Source organism: Jaculus jaculus, chromosome 3 (assembly GCF_020740685.1).
Source record: "Jaculus jaculus isolate mJacJac1 chromosome 3, mJacJac1.mat.Y.cur, whole genome shotgun sequence".
NCBI classification, from domain to species: Eukaryota; Metazoa; Chordata; class Mammalia; order Rodentia; family Dipodidae; genus Jaculus; species Jaculus jaculus.
In genome coordinates this window covers 40910086-40927408 of record NC_059104.1, presented here as the reverse complement: position 1 = coordinate 40927408, position 17323 = coordinate 40910086, and the positions used below count along the sequence as shown (strand labels likewise).

Sequence of the window (17323 nt, the reverse complement as noted above, 5' to 3'; positions counted from 1 at the left end):
CTATAATTTAATATACACAAAATGTTTATTAACTGGTTTGTTTTTTAAGTTAACTTGCTTTTCTTGGACTAAACTCTCCTTTTCTAGTTTATTAAGCCAGTAGTAAAATGTAAAAGAAAATCAACTACCAAGCTTTTAATGGCCTTGCACACTATAGGATACTAGGTACACACTGCCCCAATTTCTACTCCCTCATTCTTTATCTGTTTTTATTCCCTAGGTATTGAAAGATTGGCGATAAATGTTTTTAAAATAAGAACAAGATTTGTTATATACTACTCAAATGGTACAGCATGACTATTCTACAACATTCAAATTTGCTTTTATATCGGGCAATTAATTAAAATTGTTTAGAAAAGTTTGAATCAATGTGAGGTGATCTTTGCTTAGGACAGCAGTCTGAGAACCATTAGCTACATTATAACACAACCTTGAATTTTAAATAAATCATGAGTAAATATGTAAGAATGTTCCTAGAGAGGGGCAGAGGACAGGGAGGAGGCTAATGATGCTACCAACATGGCTGTGTACACACTGTGTACATAACGAATAAAAAATTGTAGACCAAATTATCTGAGACTTAGAGTGAAATTTTCAGTTGTGTGGAGTAACACAATTTGCATTCCTACTGTGTCAAGAACTTTGTAGAAAAGAGCTGTAAATTTGTTATTTTGTTACCTATGAGACAAGTTGTAAAAACAATTCAAACAAAGCTAGATAATAGTAGTGAAATGTCTAAGGGGAGGGCTTGTTTAAGCTAATGCTAATAATTAGGTGGCCATGCTGGTTGAATGCCTGTTAGACGGAGGAGTACCAATAGAGAGATATGATAGGTAGTTTATCTCTGTAGATATGTTATTAATGACAGGGTTTGCAATTCAAGGCATATCAATAATCAAAGAATAAAATAATTTCATTAAACTATTCATGAACTATTCATTTTTATTTTTTAGTGCTTGGCCTTGCATGGCAGGTTCTATCACCATTATCTTTATGTATTGGCGCATCATTGTTTCAAATACTTCCTATCAACTGGCATAAGTGGAATATGGAAAGAATAATTCTGCCTTCCTTCAGAAATTGAAAGAAGTTCAGTAAACTAGATAGTATTGATAACTATGTGAAATTAATCCAACTTACTAGGCTCGGAATAATTTACATGGAACCTTATGAAATAGACTTGTTAAGTTGTTATTCTAAGCACATCTATCTTAAGCTTGATATCAGTTTATTCAGAGTAAAAAAAATTCTGTCTTATGCTTAAATGCAAGTTATTATAATATAATAACAGGTAAGAGGCTACTCCAATTATTCCAGAGAATGACGCCAATGACTTGCTTGTTTCTAGGATAGGAGTAGAGTAATTATAACTCAAAAGAACATATTTGGAAGATGGTGTAGAGTCGAGTCAAATGGATTTATTAAATGACTAAATGTTAAAAAGAAATACCAAGAAACTTGCCATGATTCTTAGATTTATTGCTGAGCAACTGAATAATTCATCACAATGTGTAGAAAACACTTGAAGTTTAACATAACCCATTTTTGACATGTGAGAATATGGATACCCATTAGAGATACAACTGGAATTTTAAGTAGTTAGGAGAACATTTGAGTCTATCTTTTAGAAGAGCTTACTAATGCAGATCAAAATTCAGAATTAATACCTGGTTTTCTGACAAGGTTTGCATCCATTTCTTTTTATATTTGCTGGGAAAATATCTGACTAGAAGCAATATAAGAATGGAAAATGCTTATCTTCTTCTTTCAGGTTCATGGGGAAGTCCATAATGAACGTAGAAGTACGGCAGAAGCAGAGAACCAGCCTCACATCACCTCACCAACAGGGAGGAAGTACAGAAAGGTATATGCTATCAGGGCTGGACTTTAAGTCTACAAGGCACATCCCCAGTGTTACACTTCTTCCTGCAAGGATCCATCTCCTTAAGGTTCACGGACCTTCTCTAACAGTGCTGCTCAATGGAGATGAAAAGTCTATGGTGGAAATTTTGCATTGAAACCAACACACTGTTTAAAATCATGGAAATCAATGCTATTCTCTCTACATAAAACGGGGTGGGCTGAGTCTCTACTACATGAAAGTAGACAAATTAGAATAAACAATTGAGTGAAACCTGTTGAAAATCCAAGAGAGATAGGACTGAAATTGAAAAACAATGAAGGCATGAGAGTTTTGGTGAATGCAACTAGTACAAATAATTGACAAGAGCAGGTTGAAGAGAGGAAGATAAATCCAAAGATTATGGGCAATACTTGTATTAGTGGGAAGGAAATAGATTTGGTGTAGTTGATGAAATTGAGGCAGGGAGTTGTTTTATTTAAATATATCTGAGAACATAAAATCTTGTATATTACTTGAAACTATCTAAGATACAGTGAACATTTATACAACTAAAAAAATATAGAAGGGGTTATCACTGCCCTAGTATCTCTGTGGTAAGAGAGGTACAAATACAAAACATAGCTCATGGGATCATCTTTGATTCAAACATAGGGTCAGAAAGTATTGTGGACAAAATAATGACTTTCTCATAATGTTCCAATTGTTTCACTTTCTTACTTATGTGAAGGAAAGTAATTTGTGCATACATACCAGCATATGAATATTTCTGCATATATTATAGTATCTTATTCCTAAGGATTTGAATGTTATTAATAACAAAATTTAGGGCTGGAGGGATGGCTTAGCCATTAAAGGCATTTGCCTGTAAAGCCAAAGGACCCAGGTTCAATTCCCCAGGACCCATATTAGATGCACAAGTGGGTTCATTTGCAGTGGCTGGAGGCCCTGGCATGCCCATTCTCTCTCTCCTTCTTTCTCTGTCAACTAAATAAATAATTTTTTTTTTTTTAAGCTGGATGTGGTGGCACACATCTTTAATCCCAGCACCCAGGAGGCAGAGTTAGGAGGATCGCCATGAGTTTGAGGCCACCCTGAGATGACATGCTAAATTCCAGATCAGCCTGGGTAGAGTGAGACCCTACCTTGAAAAAAATAAAAGAGCAGCATTTTCTTGTATTCTAATGTGTATTACATATGCCATGGTAGAATAAATGGTAATGTCTAAATAGCATTTAAAATGAATTAGACTTTGAAAAGGGTTTCTTCTGTTTGTAAATTCATTAGAAACTTTGTTGTAGGGAAAAATCATGTATTGGTCCTATTTCCCTCCTCACCACCCGCATTCCACTGAGGGCCCTCCTCAGTGGAGTTATTGGTATTCACCATGAGGTTTGGGTTATGAATTGTGAGAGCATCAGTTAGTTATTGAGTAGGGGAAATACCCCTGGATACTCTGTTGCACTCTGTGGCTTTGAGAATCTTTCTATCTCCTCTTCCCCAATGTTTCCTGAGCCTTGGTGGCTATATTATAAGTCTACTTTACTGTTAATCTCTCACCAACAACTGGATTTCTGCTTTGATGTATTTTGAGTGTGCTCGGTGTCAATGGTAATCTCTTGGCACAGGTTAGCAGGCTTGCTTTGAGAGTAGCACTCTGCTTAACTTGGCAATTCCTCTGTAGTTTCAATGGATCCCTGGCTGATGTGCAAGAGGTAGCATCATGTGATATCAAATCAACTATCTTTTCTTGTCATGTAAATGGATTTTGGTTCTCCTGAGTTTTTCCTGCTTTTGGTAAAAAAGAAAGCAGATTCTCCAGTGGAAAGTGAGAGCAGCATAAATTAAAGGAGACAGGCATAGTTAATTGAGACAGATTTTGATGAGTGTATCCTCTGTTTTGGCCAAAGACTCCAGAGCTGCTCACTGGAGTCTATGACCCTCATTTACATAGGATTCTGACTAGATTCCAAGTAGTAGCTATGAATTTCTTCCCATGGAGTGGGTTTTTTAAACAATCAGAGAGCCAGTGGTTACCCTTCTAGGCTGGGTGTCACTACTGTACACATTTGTGCATGTTTCCCATGTGGTTGTTTTCATATATAGAAGGATCCCCTGCTTGTTCACATCATTTTTGGCCATTTTCCCTGAGCAGCTCATGTAATGCTTTCCAGGATTATAAGGGCTAGCCATCAGGGAGCCATTTTATTTCCAAATTCTAGCATGATCTCTAGATGTTATGTATTGGCAGCTTGTGACATCTTCAGCAATAGGTCCCTCACTCAAATGACTAAATTCTTTAATAGAAGACTGCCTTCTTTTGGGGACTTCATAGGTGAATGAGTTTCTCCTTACATTTTTAGAGAAAAATAATGCCCTTCGTTGGTGTTTTTAAAAATATTTTTGAGGTTTTCAGAGATGACTATAACTATATTAATACAAATTAATAAGCAAATGAGAGAGAAATATTATAACAAAACAAAATGAAAGATGTCAATTCCAAACAAAATAGTAGTAACACTGACAAAAATTAGTTGTGTCTATGTGTTTGAGCAATTCCTTATCCTTTATTAGTTGTGACAGTTGAAAGTTTTTCTTTTTCCCTCTGAAATGATTACAGCTGACAAATGTGAATGTGGGATTCATGTGGGAGTAGTCTGGGGAAATTAAATTGAACAAAACATAAATTACTTGAGTGTAATCTATTGTGTGTATCTTCCTTGTAATTTAGGAATTCTCTTCTTGTATTGATTTATTCTTTTTCCCTTTGCTTGATTTCATTAGGATTTTCCATGTGGCTATCATTTTGTAGACAACTAACTGTTTATGTCACTCCTATCTGATAACTTGTCACTTTTACAATGAAGATAAAGGTTGGAGACTTTGTCCTTGCTTGATGGGTTGCTTTTAATGCCACAGAAAGTCTTTGGCAATGATTTTACTGGTACTTTTCTTAGAAATAATTCTTAAAACATGGGGTAGCTTCTGTGCCGTAAAGTTAACAATGGAATGAAACTGTCATCATGCTTATCATTAGATTAAATAACATTCATCCAAATCTTGACAATATTTTATTACACCATTGTAACTTTGATCCCATTACCATCATTATCATTTTTTTTCAGCAAACACATGGTAACTGTGCAACCTTTCTAAACACACACACACACACACACACACACATATACACGTTTCTTTTAGGAGTCAATCTCATAGGCTCAATCATTGGGAAGTTATGATAGAATTTTTTTTTCTTGAAAGAAATAGAGTTCAAAAATATACCTTTCTTCATACTTCCAACCACTGAAATAATCTAGGCAATCAAACGGAATTCCTCTTGTACTGATTCTATGTAGTATTTTATTCCCTTGACTTTTATAACCACAGACTTTCTAAGGTACTTGAAAGACCAAACAACCAAAATTGAGAATTTATATGTTTTATTTTATTATTTTTGGTGGTGCTGGGGATCAAACTCATTTCCACGTATCTGCTAGGAAAGTGCTTAACACTGAGATTTGTCCCAGGCCCCATTTTTACATTAAGTACACACATGACTAATGCTGATGCAAATAACAAAGATATAGCTTATGAAACCAGTTAAAAGCTGTGGAGGGATGGAGAGGTGGTTCAGCAGTTAAGGAGCTTGCCTGCAATGCCTAAAGCCAGAGTTTGAATTCCCAGTACCCACAGAAAGCCAGGTTCACTAAGTGGTACATGCATCTGGTGTTTCATACAGTGCCAGGAAGAGTTTGCATATCAATACTTTCTGTGTGTCTGACTCTTTTTCTCAAATATAATAAATAAATAAAATTTTTAAAAATCCTTACAAAACTGTGGAATAATTTCAGAATATTAAAGCATAATTTTTAAAAGTGGATGGTAACATCACTTTTGTACACTACAAAATAGGAATACTATAAAAATGGATATGAAAAATAGACTTTATTTGTTTAAAAAGCCATATATATGTATGCATATATGTATAAGTTCAGATATGCAGTTAAGTGACTAGAATTTCCATATTTTTTTTAGTTCTGTTGTAAATTTTTAAACCAGGAGGTATTAAAGAAAGAGATGGAGATATTATACAAAACTCTATTCATTTCTTATTTAAAATAATTGAATTCATTCCTGGATGCTAACTCAATTGTCTGTTTCATTTTGACATTTTCTTTAGAATTTTCTACAGCAAAGCCAAATAATATAATTTATTTCAATATAAGCTTTACATTTTAATAGAATATAAAATAGATATTTTGTTTCTTTTTTCATGAAGCTCAATTTGTCTACTATTGTTCTCATTAAAACCTTATTGTCAAATGAAGTTTACACCCTTATTATATTTTCTCTACCAAATTGGCATAACATACTTCTCAATGGCATGAGCTCATTTATTATTAATAAAGAATATCTGAATATATTTCCTCTTGTTCACTTAAATAAACATGTATACATACAAATACAGTAATAAAAATGATAATGCTATCTACAAAGAATATATCTAACATATATCGAGTTTATGATGATTGTCTTATGAATATAAGGTAATATTAATACAAGCTAAATTTATTCATTGCCATTAATCAGTCATTTATCAGGTTTTTTTTTCTTTATAAAGTCTCTAGAAGTGCTCTTATTGTTTGTTTGTTTGTTTTTTGATTTTTGTCCTGTTTTGAATCTGAGTCTTGCTGTAGAATCCAAGTTGGCCTGAGCTTCCTGATTACCAGGATTATAAGACAGACCACTAATTATAGCTTATCATGCCTTTATAAGCTTAGAATTTCAATGCATTTGCTAAGTATAATCACAAACACACCGAAATATAAGAGTATTTTCAGGTTATGTAACTTAAGTTTTTCTAGCACCATACATTTTCTACACAGTTTTATTTATATTAAATACTTATTTAACCTTTCTTCCTTTAAACATTAATAGTATTTCCAGATGTAATTTAATATGTTAAACATTATGCAATTATAGAATATGCATAACATATATGTTTGTCTGTCTGTCTATCTATCTACCACAGTTTGAATAGATGACCCCCAGTATATTCAGTGTTAGAATAGTCTGTAGTTTGCATCTGCACCACCTGTCTGGAGGCAGTGTCACTGGGAGGTTCTTAAGGTTTGGTGGTGGTTTTGAGATTTCAATCTAAAGATATGCAAAGTGTGCCTAGCTGAAGTTATGAATTCTGCTGTGCTGTGTGGCTTTTGGCTTTTCGGTTTGTGCTTCTCTCTCTGTGTTTGGCCCTGTGAAAGTAGGCCAGCTTCTCCTGCCATTATGGAACTTCCCCTGGATCTGTAAGCTTCAATAAGCCCCTTCCTCCATAACTGTGCCTGGTTTAGAGGTTCATCTGGTGATCCTGAAGCTGTCTGCTACTCTATCTATTTATCTATCATCTATCTGTGTTTATCTACTCATTTAGAGAGCAAATGCAAGAGTGAGAATGTATGGGGTGATAGCTCACCCTTAAAGGAGCTTACTGGCAAAGCCTACCAGTTTGGGTTTGATTCTCTAGTCAACCACATAAAAACAGACAGACATTCAATTGTAGTGGCAAGAGTCCTTGACATATACATACACACACACACATACACACACACATATGTGTCTGCACACAGAAATCCAGATGTATGAATGAATAAATATGCAAGTAAATAAAAATAAATAGGAAAATACAGAGAGAAGTTAGGACAATGAGTGAAAGATAGTATTGAAATTCTTACTTTTGCATTACTTAGTACTTTGAGGATTTAAATATTTCTATTTTACTGCACTAAAACCTTGTAGCAACATTTAATTCAAGTAATCTTCCTACCATTAAAATGGTTTCCAGATTTTTTTTTCCTGCTTTATCTCAGTCATTGATAGACTGTACTTGAAATTTTAGATATTTGAACTATTTTTAGTGGTAGAATAAACACACCAAAACACCTTACATATGTATTGAAATATACAAAACAGATTCCCAGAAATTATTTAATGGATACAAAACATCCATGTATTAGTTATGATCAGAATAATGGGTAAAACCTACATGTCAGATTGTCAGATTTTAAAAAAAATCAGTGTATTCTGATTATTTTAAAATAGTCTTTATGAAGATGTAAAGATGACCACATTTTGAAAACTTATAGTTTGTAATACTGTAGTTCCAATTAAATACTTTTATCACTCTGGTTGAATGTTAAGGTAAATATGAAGCGACTAGCAGTGGACATTGCACTCACTTCCCCTTGGTGGAGGACTGCGTTGCCATCCCATATGCCTGGAGCAAAATCTGAGCTCTAGAACATCATTGGAAGATGGTATCATGCTCATTCTTAATTTAGTCATTTGTCAACTGGAATAACAATGCATACTACACAGAAACATTGCTGAAAGTAAATGAGATCAGATAGATTGCTTTGGATAAGGAAGGAAGGAAGGAAGGAAAGAAAGAAAAATAAATGAACATCAATTACTATTATACCACTCCTTTGTCTTCCACAATGTCTTTATAGAAGCCTTAAGAATTGATGGATTCAAAATATTTTTATGGGACTGAAGAGATAGCTTAACATTTAAAGCATTTGCCTGTGAAGCCTAAGTACTCAGGTTCAGTTCCCCAGTACCCAAGTAAGCCAGATATACAAGATGGCACATGCATCCCGAGTTCGTTTGCAGTGGTTAAAGGCCCTGGTTTGCCCATCCTCTCCCCTCCCTTTTCTATCTTTTTCTCAAATAAATAAATAAAAATGTTTAGAGAGCTCATACGCAAATAATGGACATATCAGTTATTTATATCTGTGTTTACATCTTGTTTCATCTTTTAGGACTATAACGCTAGAATTTCCACTAGCATGTGACCTCTTAAATTTAAACATAATTAAGCAAATTTTTATCTGTGTGCAATGAACAAATTTTACTTTCTTTGTACCTGTGTTTTCATGATTTTTAAAATATTTATGATGAAATATAAGTGATTAATATCATGAATGAAATGGAATAGTACCTCCTCTATCCAGGCACTTAACAGAAAGAACATATACTCTTTTATACCAAATACCTGTTCATTGAAAGAATGTATAAACTTATAGGTATAATGTACCCTACCTGAGAAACAAGAGAGAAGTGATACATGTTGTACTGATCAGGTACTATAAGTGCTATAACTTTTACTCAGTAATATTAAATGAATGAATATTTCCTTATGTTAACAAATAATGTTCCACTATGTAAGATAAACTAGTGGTCATAATAGGAAATGTAAATCCGTGTGTAATGTGGCACTTTGAGGACAAATAGTATCATAGGAGATACATCTCTACACTGATATGACAATTTTAATGAGACAGGAAGCTTGTGCTATCTGTCCATATTTGATAACAAAAAGATGGAGGGTATGAGGGAAAGGCATAGCATGAGGCACAAACCCTGATAATTTTCTTTGTTTGTTTGTTTTCTTTTCTTCTTTGTATTTGATAAAAGATCTCACTCTCTAGCCTAGGCTCACCTTGGAATAACCAACTAGGCAATGTTTCTTTTGACCTTGCCTTTGTCTAGCTCATCCTCTGAAGTGCTAAGTTATGAATATGAGACAACATGCCTAATATACTTCTGATGTTTTTGAAGTCCAAATATACTTCTTGATCCCCATATGTCAAGACACATTTGACATGGGCAGACAGTGGTGACTATGGTAAACAAGAAGGCAATGGCCTTGTCTAAAGGACTGTGCTATAATGAGAATGATGGAAATTGTCTCTAGTTATATCTGAGATAGTTTATTAGCTATATTTATTCCAATTTATGCACATACTTTTAACTTTTATTCTGGTCCATTTATCTCAACAATAAAGAGGAAAAGCTGTGTAGCACATTAGAATTCCTTTAAATTCAACAATAAAAAATTCTATAAATCAAGTTGGAGAGATGGCCCAGTAGTTAAGGCACTTTCCCACATGGCCTAAGGACTCAGGTTAGATTTCCCCAATAACTATGTAAATCCAGATGCACAAGGTAGTTCATCTGGAGTTTGTTTGCAGTGGCTCAAAACCCTGGCATGCCCATGCCCATTGTCTCTCTCTTCCAAATAAAAAATTTTAAAGAAATCCATAAATTAACTGCTATGCACAGTTATCTTATAAATTTCCACCACTCAATAATTCATCTTATCCCTTTATAGATGAACTGTCTCGCAATAGGTTTTGAAATATGGAAATATGTATTTTTCTCACAAAATGATCACATTATTGCATCTTACATCAAATTTATAAAAAAAGATGATAGAGCATTATGATTGGGTACCTATTTATTACACAACTGATTTTCACAAAACTTTTGTGTATTGCTATATATAATGTAAATGCATATGTGTGTGTGTGTGTGTTCATGTTGTTATATAATATGTGATATATATATGTGTGTGTGTGTGTGTGTGTGTGTGTATGAGTCTGTATATATCCAAGATAAGATTATGTCCATGATTCATGACCCATCATTTATATACCACATATTTTAGTTTAAAAATAGTATTTGATTAAGCTTTAAAAATATAAAAAGAAGTAATTAAAAGGGTGTTGGAATGTTTGCTTTTAATTTAGCACTTTCAGTGCCTTTTAGATATATTGAACATCACTTCACAGACTTACTTGTGGTGGGAGCAGTGGCAGCCTTATGAAGGCAAGGAGCATGCTGAGGTCGTTGCATCTCGTTTGTGTGTCATACTTGACCCACATCATCAATGCGTGGAAGATGGTCTCCTCATCAGGCACATTTACATCATCACTGGCCAGTAGTTTATGGAGCTCCTCAGCTGGAAGGAGTAAAAACTCTTGATTTCTGATAACTTCCATTATGTTTTCCTGTGGAGAGAAAGCACCTTGGCATAAATTTTGCTGCACTTCTTTTGGGCCAGTAAAGCATGTGAGATGGAGATGAGAAAAGCAGTCAATCGCCTTTGTTCTCATTATATCAGAATCCTTGAGACTCTGTCCTCCAGGAAGGAGAAGCTGTTAAGATGAAAGCACTGTAATTGTAATTGAAGTGTAAATGTATGTGAGACAGCCCAATCCTGTAATAACTGAAGGATTACAATGTTGAGCTTTGCTATGCAGAAAGAGTGTACTAAGTGATTAAGTGTTCACATTTCAAGTGTGCTGCTATGTAAGATTTAGCAAATACAAAAATAACATTTCACATTTCTAAAGGCTGTACCACACACACGAGTCAGAAAATGGCAACAAAATTACATAGAGGACCAGAACATGATTCAGTACCATTGTTTATTTTCAAAAATAAATGGTAATGAGGCTACAGAAGTCACAAAGTCCTATGTTCCTCACCCCCTTACAATCTCTGACAATTCTGTCCTCTCACTGCATTTCCTTTGGTTTAGTTTTGATGCTTTTTTTTTTTTTTTAAATCTAACATGCCTAGTCTAATCACTGTGCATGATCTATTCTAAATTCCTCATGGATGTCCCTATAATGATGGCAACATAATATATCTATATTTATGTCTATTTATCTCTCTCTCTCTCTCTCTCTCATATGTTTTAAGGACTCCTTAAATTTCTTGTTTAAACACTGTATCATTATGTGGCTGCTTCTGATTTCAACACATTCCTCCTCACTTACATTCCAGAAACATAATTACTAGTTCTTTCTTCCATTTCATACACTGCTGAACAAGCCCTCCCATATTCACTTCATTGCTTAAAATGACTTATCCATTTTGTTTACATGATTCCTTTCATATGTCAATTGAGTTCACCAACTAAGTGTGGTATATTAACTTCTACAGCCCACTATTCAATCTATTTGATCTGCCCCACCCGTGACTTAGATTTTTATAACATATGTTACTACTCTTGTCTGAATGTAAAATGACACCTACAGATTCATGTATTTAAATAATCCACAGCTGGTGGTTAGTGCTGTTTGGGAAGGTTGTGGCGCTTTTAGGCAAAGGAGCCTTCCTGGAAGACTTACGTTTAAGGCCTGGCTCGGCTTCTTATTCTCCTCTGATATCACTAATCACATGTGACAAGCCAGCCTGCCATGGCTTCTGTGCCATAATGATCAATATTCCCTCAAATTGCAAACTGAATTACACCTTTTCCTTCCTTTCTGTTTAGGTGAGGCATTTGTACACAGTAATGAGAAAGAAACTTGTTTAGTCCCAGATATAGCACTTAACCCAAAACCAGCCTCAGGTTTGATGTTCTTCTGAAATAGAAGATAAACAAGAGTGCTGGATTTGGGAGGAGAGAGCTCTAGAACACAGCCCAATTTGGCAATCCAGCTTGCCACTGTAAATCCTGAGCTCTGTCTTTAATTTGAAACTTCAATGTTAAAACTACTAAAAAATATAATGAGCACACAGCCATGAGATCATTCATGAGACCTCTAACAGTCTCTAAGTACAGTGGCACTGCAAAACTGCAGCTGTATTTTGAAAGCCGTGCCCGTGCCTCCTGAACGTCAACATGACCCCTCATGGTAAATGTGATGGAGGCTACAGGTGGGTTGTTCCTGCTACATCACACACGGAGGCTCCAGCGCAGTTTTCTACAAACTGGTGCTAAAGTAGGGTCTACAATCAATCCTCCTGTGGAATTTTCTAGGTCATCAACAGCAGAGATACTCTAAAAATCAGATGTGCTTCCCCATGGTTTTGGGACACCTTGTACAATAAATATGCCACCTAGCTCCTTAATACTCAAAAAAAAAAAAAAAAAAAAGATGAACCTGATACCAGTACAAAGGGGAAGGAGACCAACACAGAGAAAAATCAACTCCTACCAAATCAGAGAGCCAGAGCCTCAGAGGCCCCCAACACCTCAGCACTGAAGCAGACCAAAAATGAACCCAACATGGCTCAGGGAAATTTTGTGGAAGAGGGGGGGAAAGAATGTCAGAGTCACTTGTTGGGTCATGATATGCAGAGACATCTATCGTACCAATAACTGTGGGCTAACTCCACAATGCACGACCATTTACATCAACAAGGAGGGGCCAATGGGAGGGGTTAGATCATGGATGAGCATAAACAATGGAATCAAACCGCCTGTATTTGTTGAAAAGAAATCTAATAAATTAAGTTTAAAAAAATAAAGAAATAAAGAAAGAAATCTTTAAAAAAATACTCAAAAAAAAAAAAAAAGAAAGAAAGAAAAGAAACCCTTCAAACTCTTCAACACAGAACTCCCTGTGTGGCTCCTTCCTTTTGGGAAGCCCCTTCTAAGAGTCTCCGTGGAGTGCAGACTGAACTTTTCCTCACAGATGCACTCATGCTGAAGTCGTAACTTGACTGAATTCTATCCTGGGAGAAGATAAGAACACAGCTTCACATATGTTAGTGTCTCATTGCACATTGAGACAATAAGGCCTTGACTTACGGAATTTGTGTATCTTGATTCTTGCATAGTGCCAGGAAGAAAGATAACAATGAAATGTGTGTGTGTGTGTGTGTGTGTGTGTGTGTGTGTGTGTGTGTGTATGTGTGTGTTATTTATTTATTTGCAAAGAGGGAAGGAAAGAGAGAGAAGAGACAGAGACAGGAGGCATAGGTGGAGGTCAGAGGACAGCCATGGGTGTCAGACCTCACCTTCTCCCTTTGAGGCAGGGTCTCTTGTTAGTTCCCACTCCCTTAGTAAGGCTGCCATTCCCAAAACCTTCATGGTGATTCCTCTTCACCTGCCATCTAGTTAGAGGCTTGCTAGGATTACAAATGCCTACTACAGTGTATCAGTGTATTTTTTTTTTTTTAAGTGGTTACAGGGAATCCAAATTCAGATAAGCATGTTTACATAGCAAGACTTTTATACCTTTAGTCATGTCCCTAACCTTGAATGGATAATATTTGAATAAAAAAATAAAATATGGCTACAGTATAAAATATTGCAATGTTACATGAAAGCGACAGACACAGAAAAAAATATCAGAAATCCAGAAGCTGCTGAGCTCTCAATGCTAAAGTAGACGTAAAACACTCCCACCACTGCTCAGGGATTTTTGTGTAAGAGGGGTGTAAAGATTGTAAAAGCCACAGGTTGGGAGAGAATATACACATGTATTGGTTCCCCTCCCCCCCCCACACAATGACCGACTGCTGCTCTCACAACTTGAACCCATCACCCCGTGGGGAATACCAGCCATCCCACTGAGGAGGGACCTCAGTGGAATAAGGACAGGGAGGATGAAAATGATGGTACCAACAAATGATGTGTCCACACGAAGTATATACTTAATAAAAATAATACAAATATACATTTTCAGCAGAAAGACTGGTATGCTCTGGGTATTATAAGTTATTGAGAAATTCCAGTTTTGCTTCTGTTGGTTCTTTCTTACCTCCTCATTTTCTAAGATAACTCTAATGAAGACAAGCAAAACCTCTCAGGATATACTTTAAAAGCCATGGATGTGTAAGAAAACTTTCTAGGAAACATATTTAAGCATGAATACTGAAGCAGGGTAAGAGTGAGGCTTCCATTAAAAAGAATGAGTAATGCATCATATCTATCCTAAAACAGATTCCAACATGCACACAGAGAGCACTAATCTTAATTTTGTCAATTTATATTTACTTTGTGAGGAGAGCCCTGGCCCATTAAGCTAACAGACTCTTGTAACTAAAGTGGTTTTACCCTTAACAAGATACTGATAACTTGTACTTTCTTTCAAGAGATTTGCTGTTTATTTACATGAATTATACTACAACACAATTTGCAAATAATGTCATTAATCTATATAAATTAACATTATAGAGCAGTTGAGTGTTGGTTTTTTTTTTTAAGTTTTTGTAAATAATTTTACCTCCTGTGATTCCTCTGGGCTGTAAATTCTAAATGGTTAGTTAATGAGTTAACAAATTAAATGATCTGAGAGTTAGCTCCTCTAGATTCTTACAAAGTGCTGAGGTAAAAGAAAAATGTTTTCGAAGAATTTTGGTAGCCCTTTTGTTCTTTTACTTTTCCAGTTAAAATTCTCTCCTCTGGTAAATGGAACCTGTAGTTGCCTAGCTAGACCATCATAATACAGTGAGGAAATCTCATAAAAAATGCCCTATGAAATTGTTAGTGGTGTCTATCATAAAGATTTTGTTCCAGGCATATTTCATTATATTTTATAGCATCTTGTTTATGATGACTCTTGGGGAAATTTCTTACAGGGTTAGAAGCAGGAATAATTGCACTTCTCCTGAGTAAATTGGTTTTCCTTTATCATGGATGTTGTAAATTATGAAATTGATCAGATTTCTTTTTTTTAATTTGGCTTATAGGAAACTTATAGTCAAATTGAAATGTATCTGGCAGGAAGGTTATAGCCTTTTATAGTTTGATTTCTTTCTCTGACAGCTCTGCTCATGGTTTCATTTAATATCACTACAGAAGCTTTCTTTTCTGCTCTCCCTCTCTTGTGCCTGTGTCTAGTGCAGTTTGTATTGTAGCAATAATCCATCATTTTAAGCCATACTAACTCCTTTGTAAGTTATTGGCATTGTGGTTACACAAATGCTGCAAATTAACTGGACATTAGAATATGATACAAGTTATTATAGTTTATGTCAAATATGTGTATGTCATGATGTGATCTGTTTTTATTAAATATTTATTTATTTGAGAGAGACGGAGATAGAAAGAGAATTGGCCTCTAGCTACTTCCAACAACTTCAGACTCATGTTCCACCTTGTGCATCTGGCTATCTGTGGGTATAGGGGAATCAAACCTGGGTCCCTTAGTTTTGCTGGCAGCACCTTAACCATCTCTAAGCCATCTCTTTAGTTTTTACATATTGTAAACTTCTACAATTCTCATTGGTCCTCTCTCTCCTATTAGATTTCTTTTCAATGCTTCCTTGCCTGCTGTTTTTCTGTAGTGATTTCAGTCTAGATTTTGGATATTGTTTTAAGGCATTAAAAATGTATTACCAACTCATGGTGCTTTCCTTACATTATTAGTGAGGAATTCACAAGCTGAGTGATATCTAAGCCCTTTGGCATGTTAGAGAAAACTATTCTTTAAGTTTATTCAGTTGTTCAGCCAACACAAAGGCTTGTAATACCTGACATGCCTGTGCTTCAGAAGCAAGAGGTAACATTAGGTATCTTCTTCAATTGCTCTCTCCCTCTATCTTTTGGAGAAAGCATCTCTAACTGACCCTGAAGCTCACAATTTTAGATTCACAAGCTGGCCAAGATGCTTCAGGGATGCTATTGTCTTTGATTCCCTGGACAAGGCTTTTATGTGCTTGTCCTCATGCCTATAATTTTTCTTACATGGGTTCTTGGGATCTGAACTCAGATCCTGTTTGTTAACATGGTACACACTTTACCAACTAAGCTATCTACTTAGTCTCTGTTTTTAAGTTTTATTAGAAATCAGAATAGAACTTTTCTGTATCACATGTTAGCTAAAAATCAATAGTAATATTAGGTTAAGTAAAATATAAATAAGTCCTTCCAACTATCACTTTACTATTTATAATATAGTTTACAACATGCACATTGAACTACAGGAACATTTATTATTCCAATACATTAACAACTTTGACTGATGGCTAAAAAAAGGTTCTGATCCTGACCCTCAAACTAAGTCATGGTATAATACAATGGATTTTCCAAGACAGCTTCTCTCCAAAGGAAAGTCTACTAAGTTCTGACTTATGTTTCTCCACTTGTACTCTGTGGGTACTATTAAATTAGAATCACTTCCTAATCACTATTCTAAGTAGTGTGATGGGACTGTTAATTGTTGGCTTGGTTATAAAGAACAGAGTATTCTAAATCTATTTAATTCCCAATTTTAAAGCTATTTTTTGAAAGATTATGTTTTGAATCTCATGTTGCCAAATAACTAACTAACTAAATAAATAAATAAATTTGAACAGGAAGCCTGGAACGTAGCTAGGTAGATATGGTTAGGGCTTAATATGCACAAATTAAAAATGCCCATTTTAGGTATAATGTTTTAGAATTTAAAAATTATAATTCCTTAAGCACCTTTTCTAAGCAAAAGTTTGTTTTTTGTTTTTGTTTTTGTTTGTTTTTTTTTTTTTCATAGTAATGTCTTGCTCTAGTCCAGGTTGACCTGGAGTTCACTATGCAGTCTCACAGTGACCTCAAACTCCTGGTGATCCTCCTACCTCCACCTCTCGAGTGTTGGGATTAAAGTCTTGTGCCACCATGCCCAGATCAAAGGAAAGTTTTACAGATTTATAATATATGCATGATTCTATTTTTCAATGCAAGATTAAATCCTCCATCCTTTAATTTTGTAAGCAGTTACATGAAATACTGAATAAAAATAAGGCTTCAAACTTCTATAACAAAGAGATTAAAAAGTGCAGTGTAGACCACAGTGACTCCCACTCAGGAGGTCACAGGTGACAAATTGATTAGGTCCTTATGGTTTTGTTACAGATATGTTTTTTTTCATTGTTCATAAGAGAACCTATTATCTTGTAAAA

The 17323-nt window shown here is 35.1% G+C and overlaps 1 protein-coding gene across 1 annotated transcript in view; it reads right to left on the bottom strand.

Moving 5' to 3' along the window:
- Nucleotides 1-17323, bottom strand: part of Klhl1 (kelch like family member 1) — a 382842-nt gene that overhangs the window by 147221 nt on the left and 218298 nt on the right. The window contains exon 5 of the mRNA XM_004651015.2: nucleotides 10501-10713. Within this exon, the coding sequence (XP_004651072.1) occupies nucleotides 10501-10713 (213 nt within the window). The remainder of the gene's footprint in view (nucleotides 1-10500; nucleotides 10714-17323) is intronic.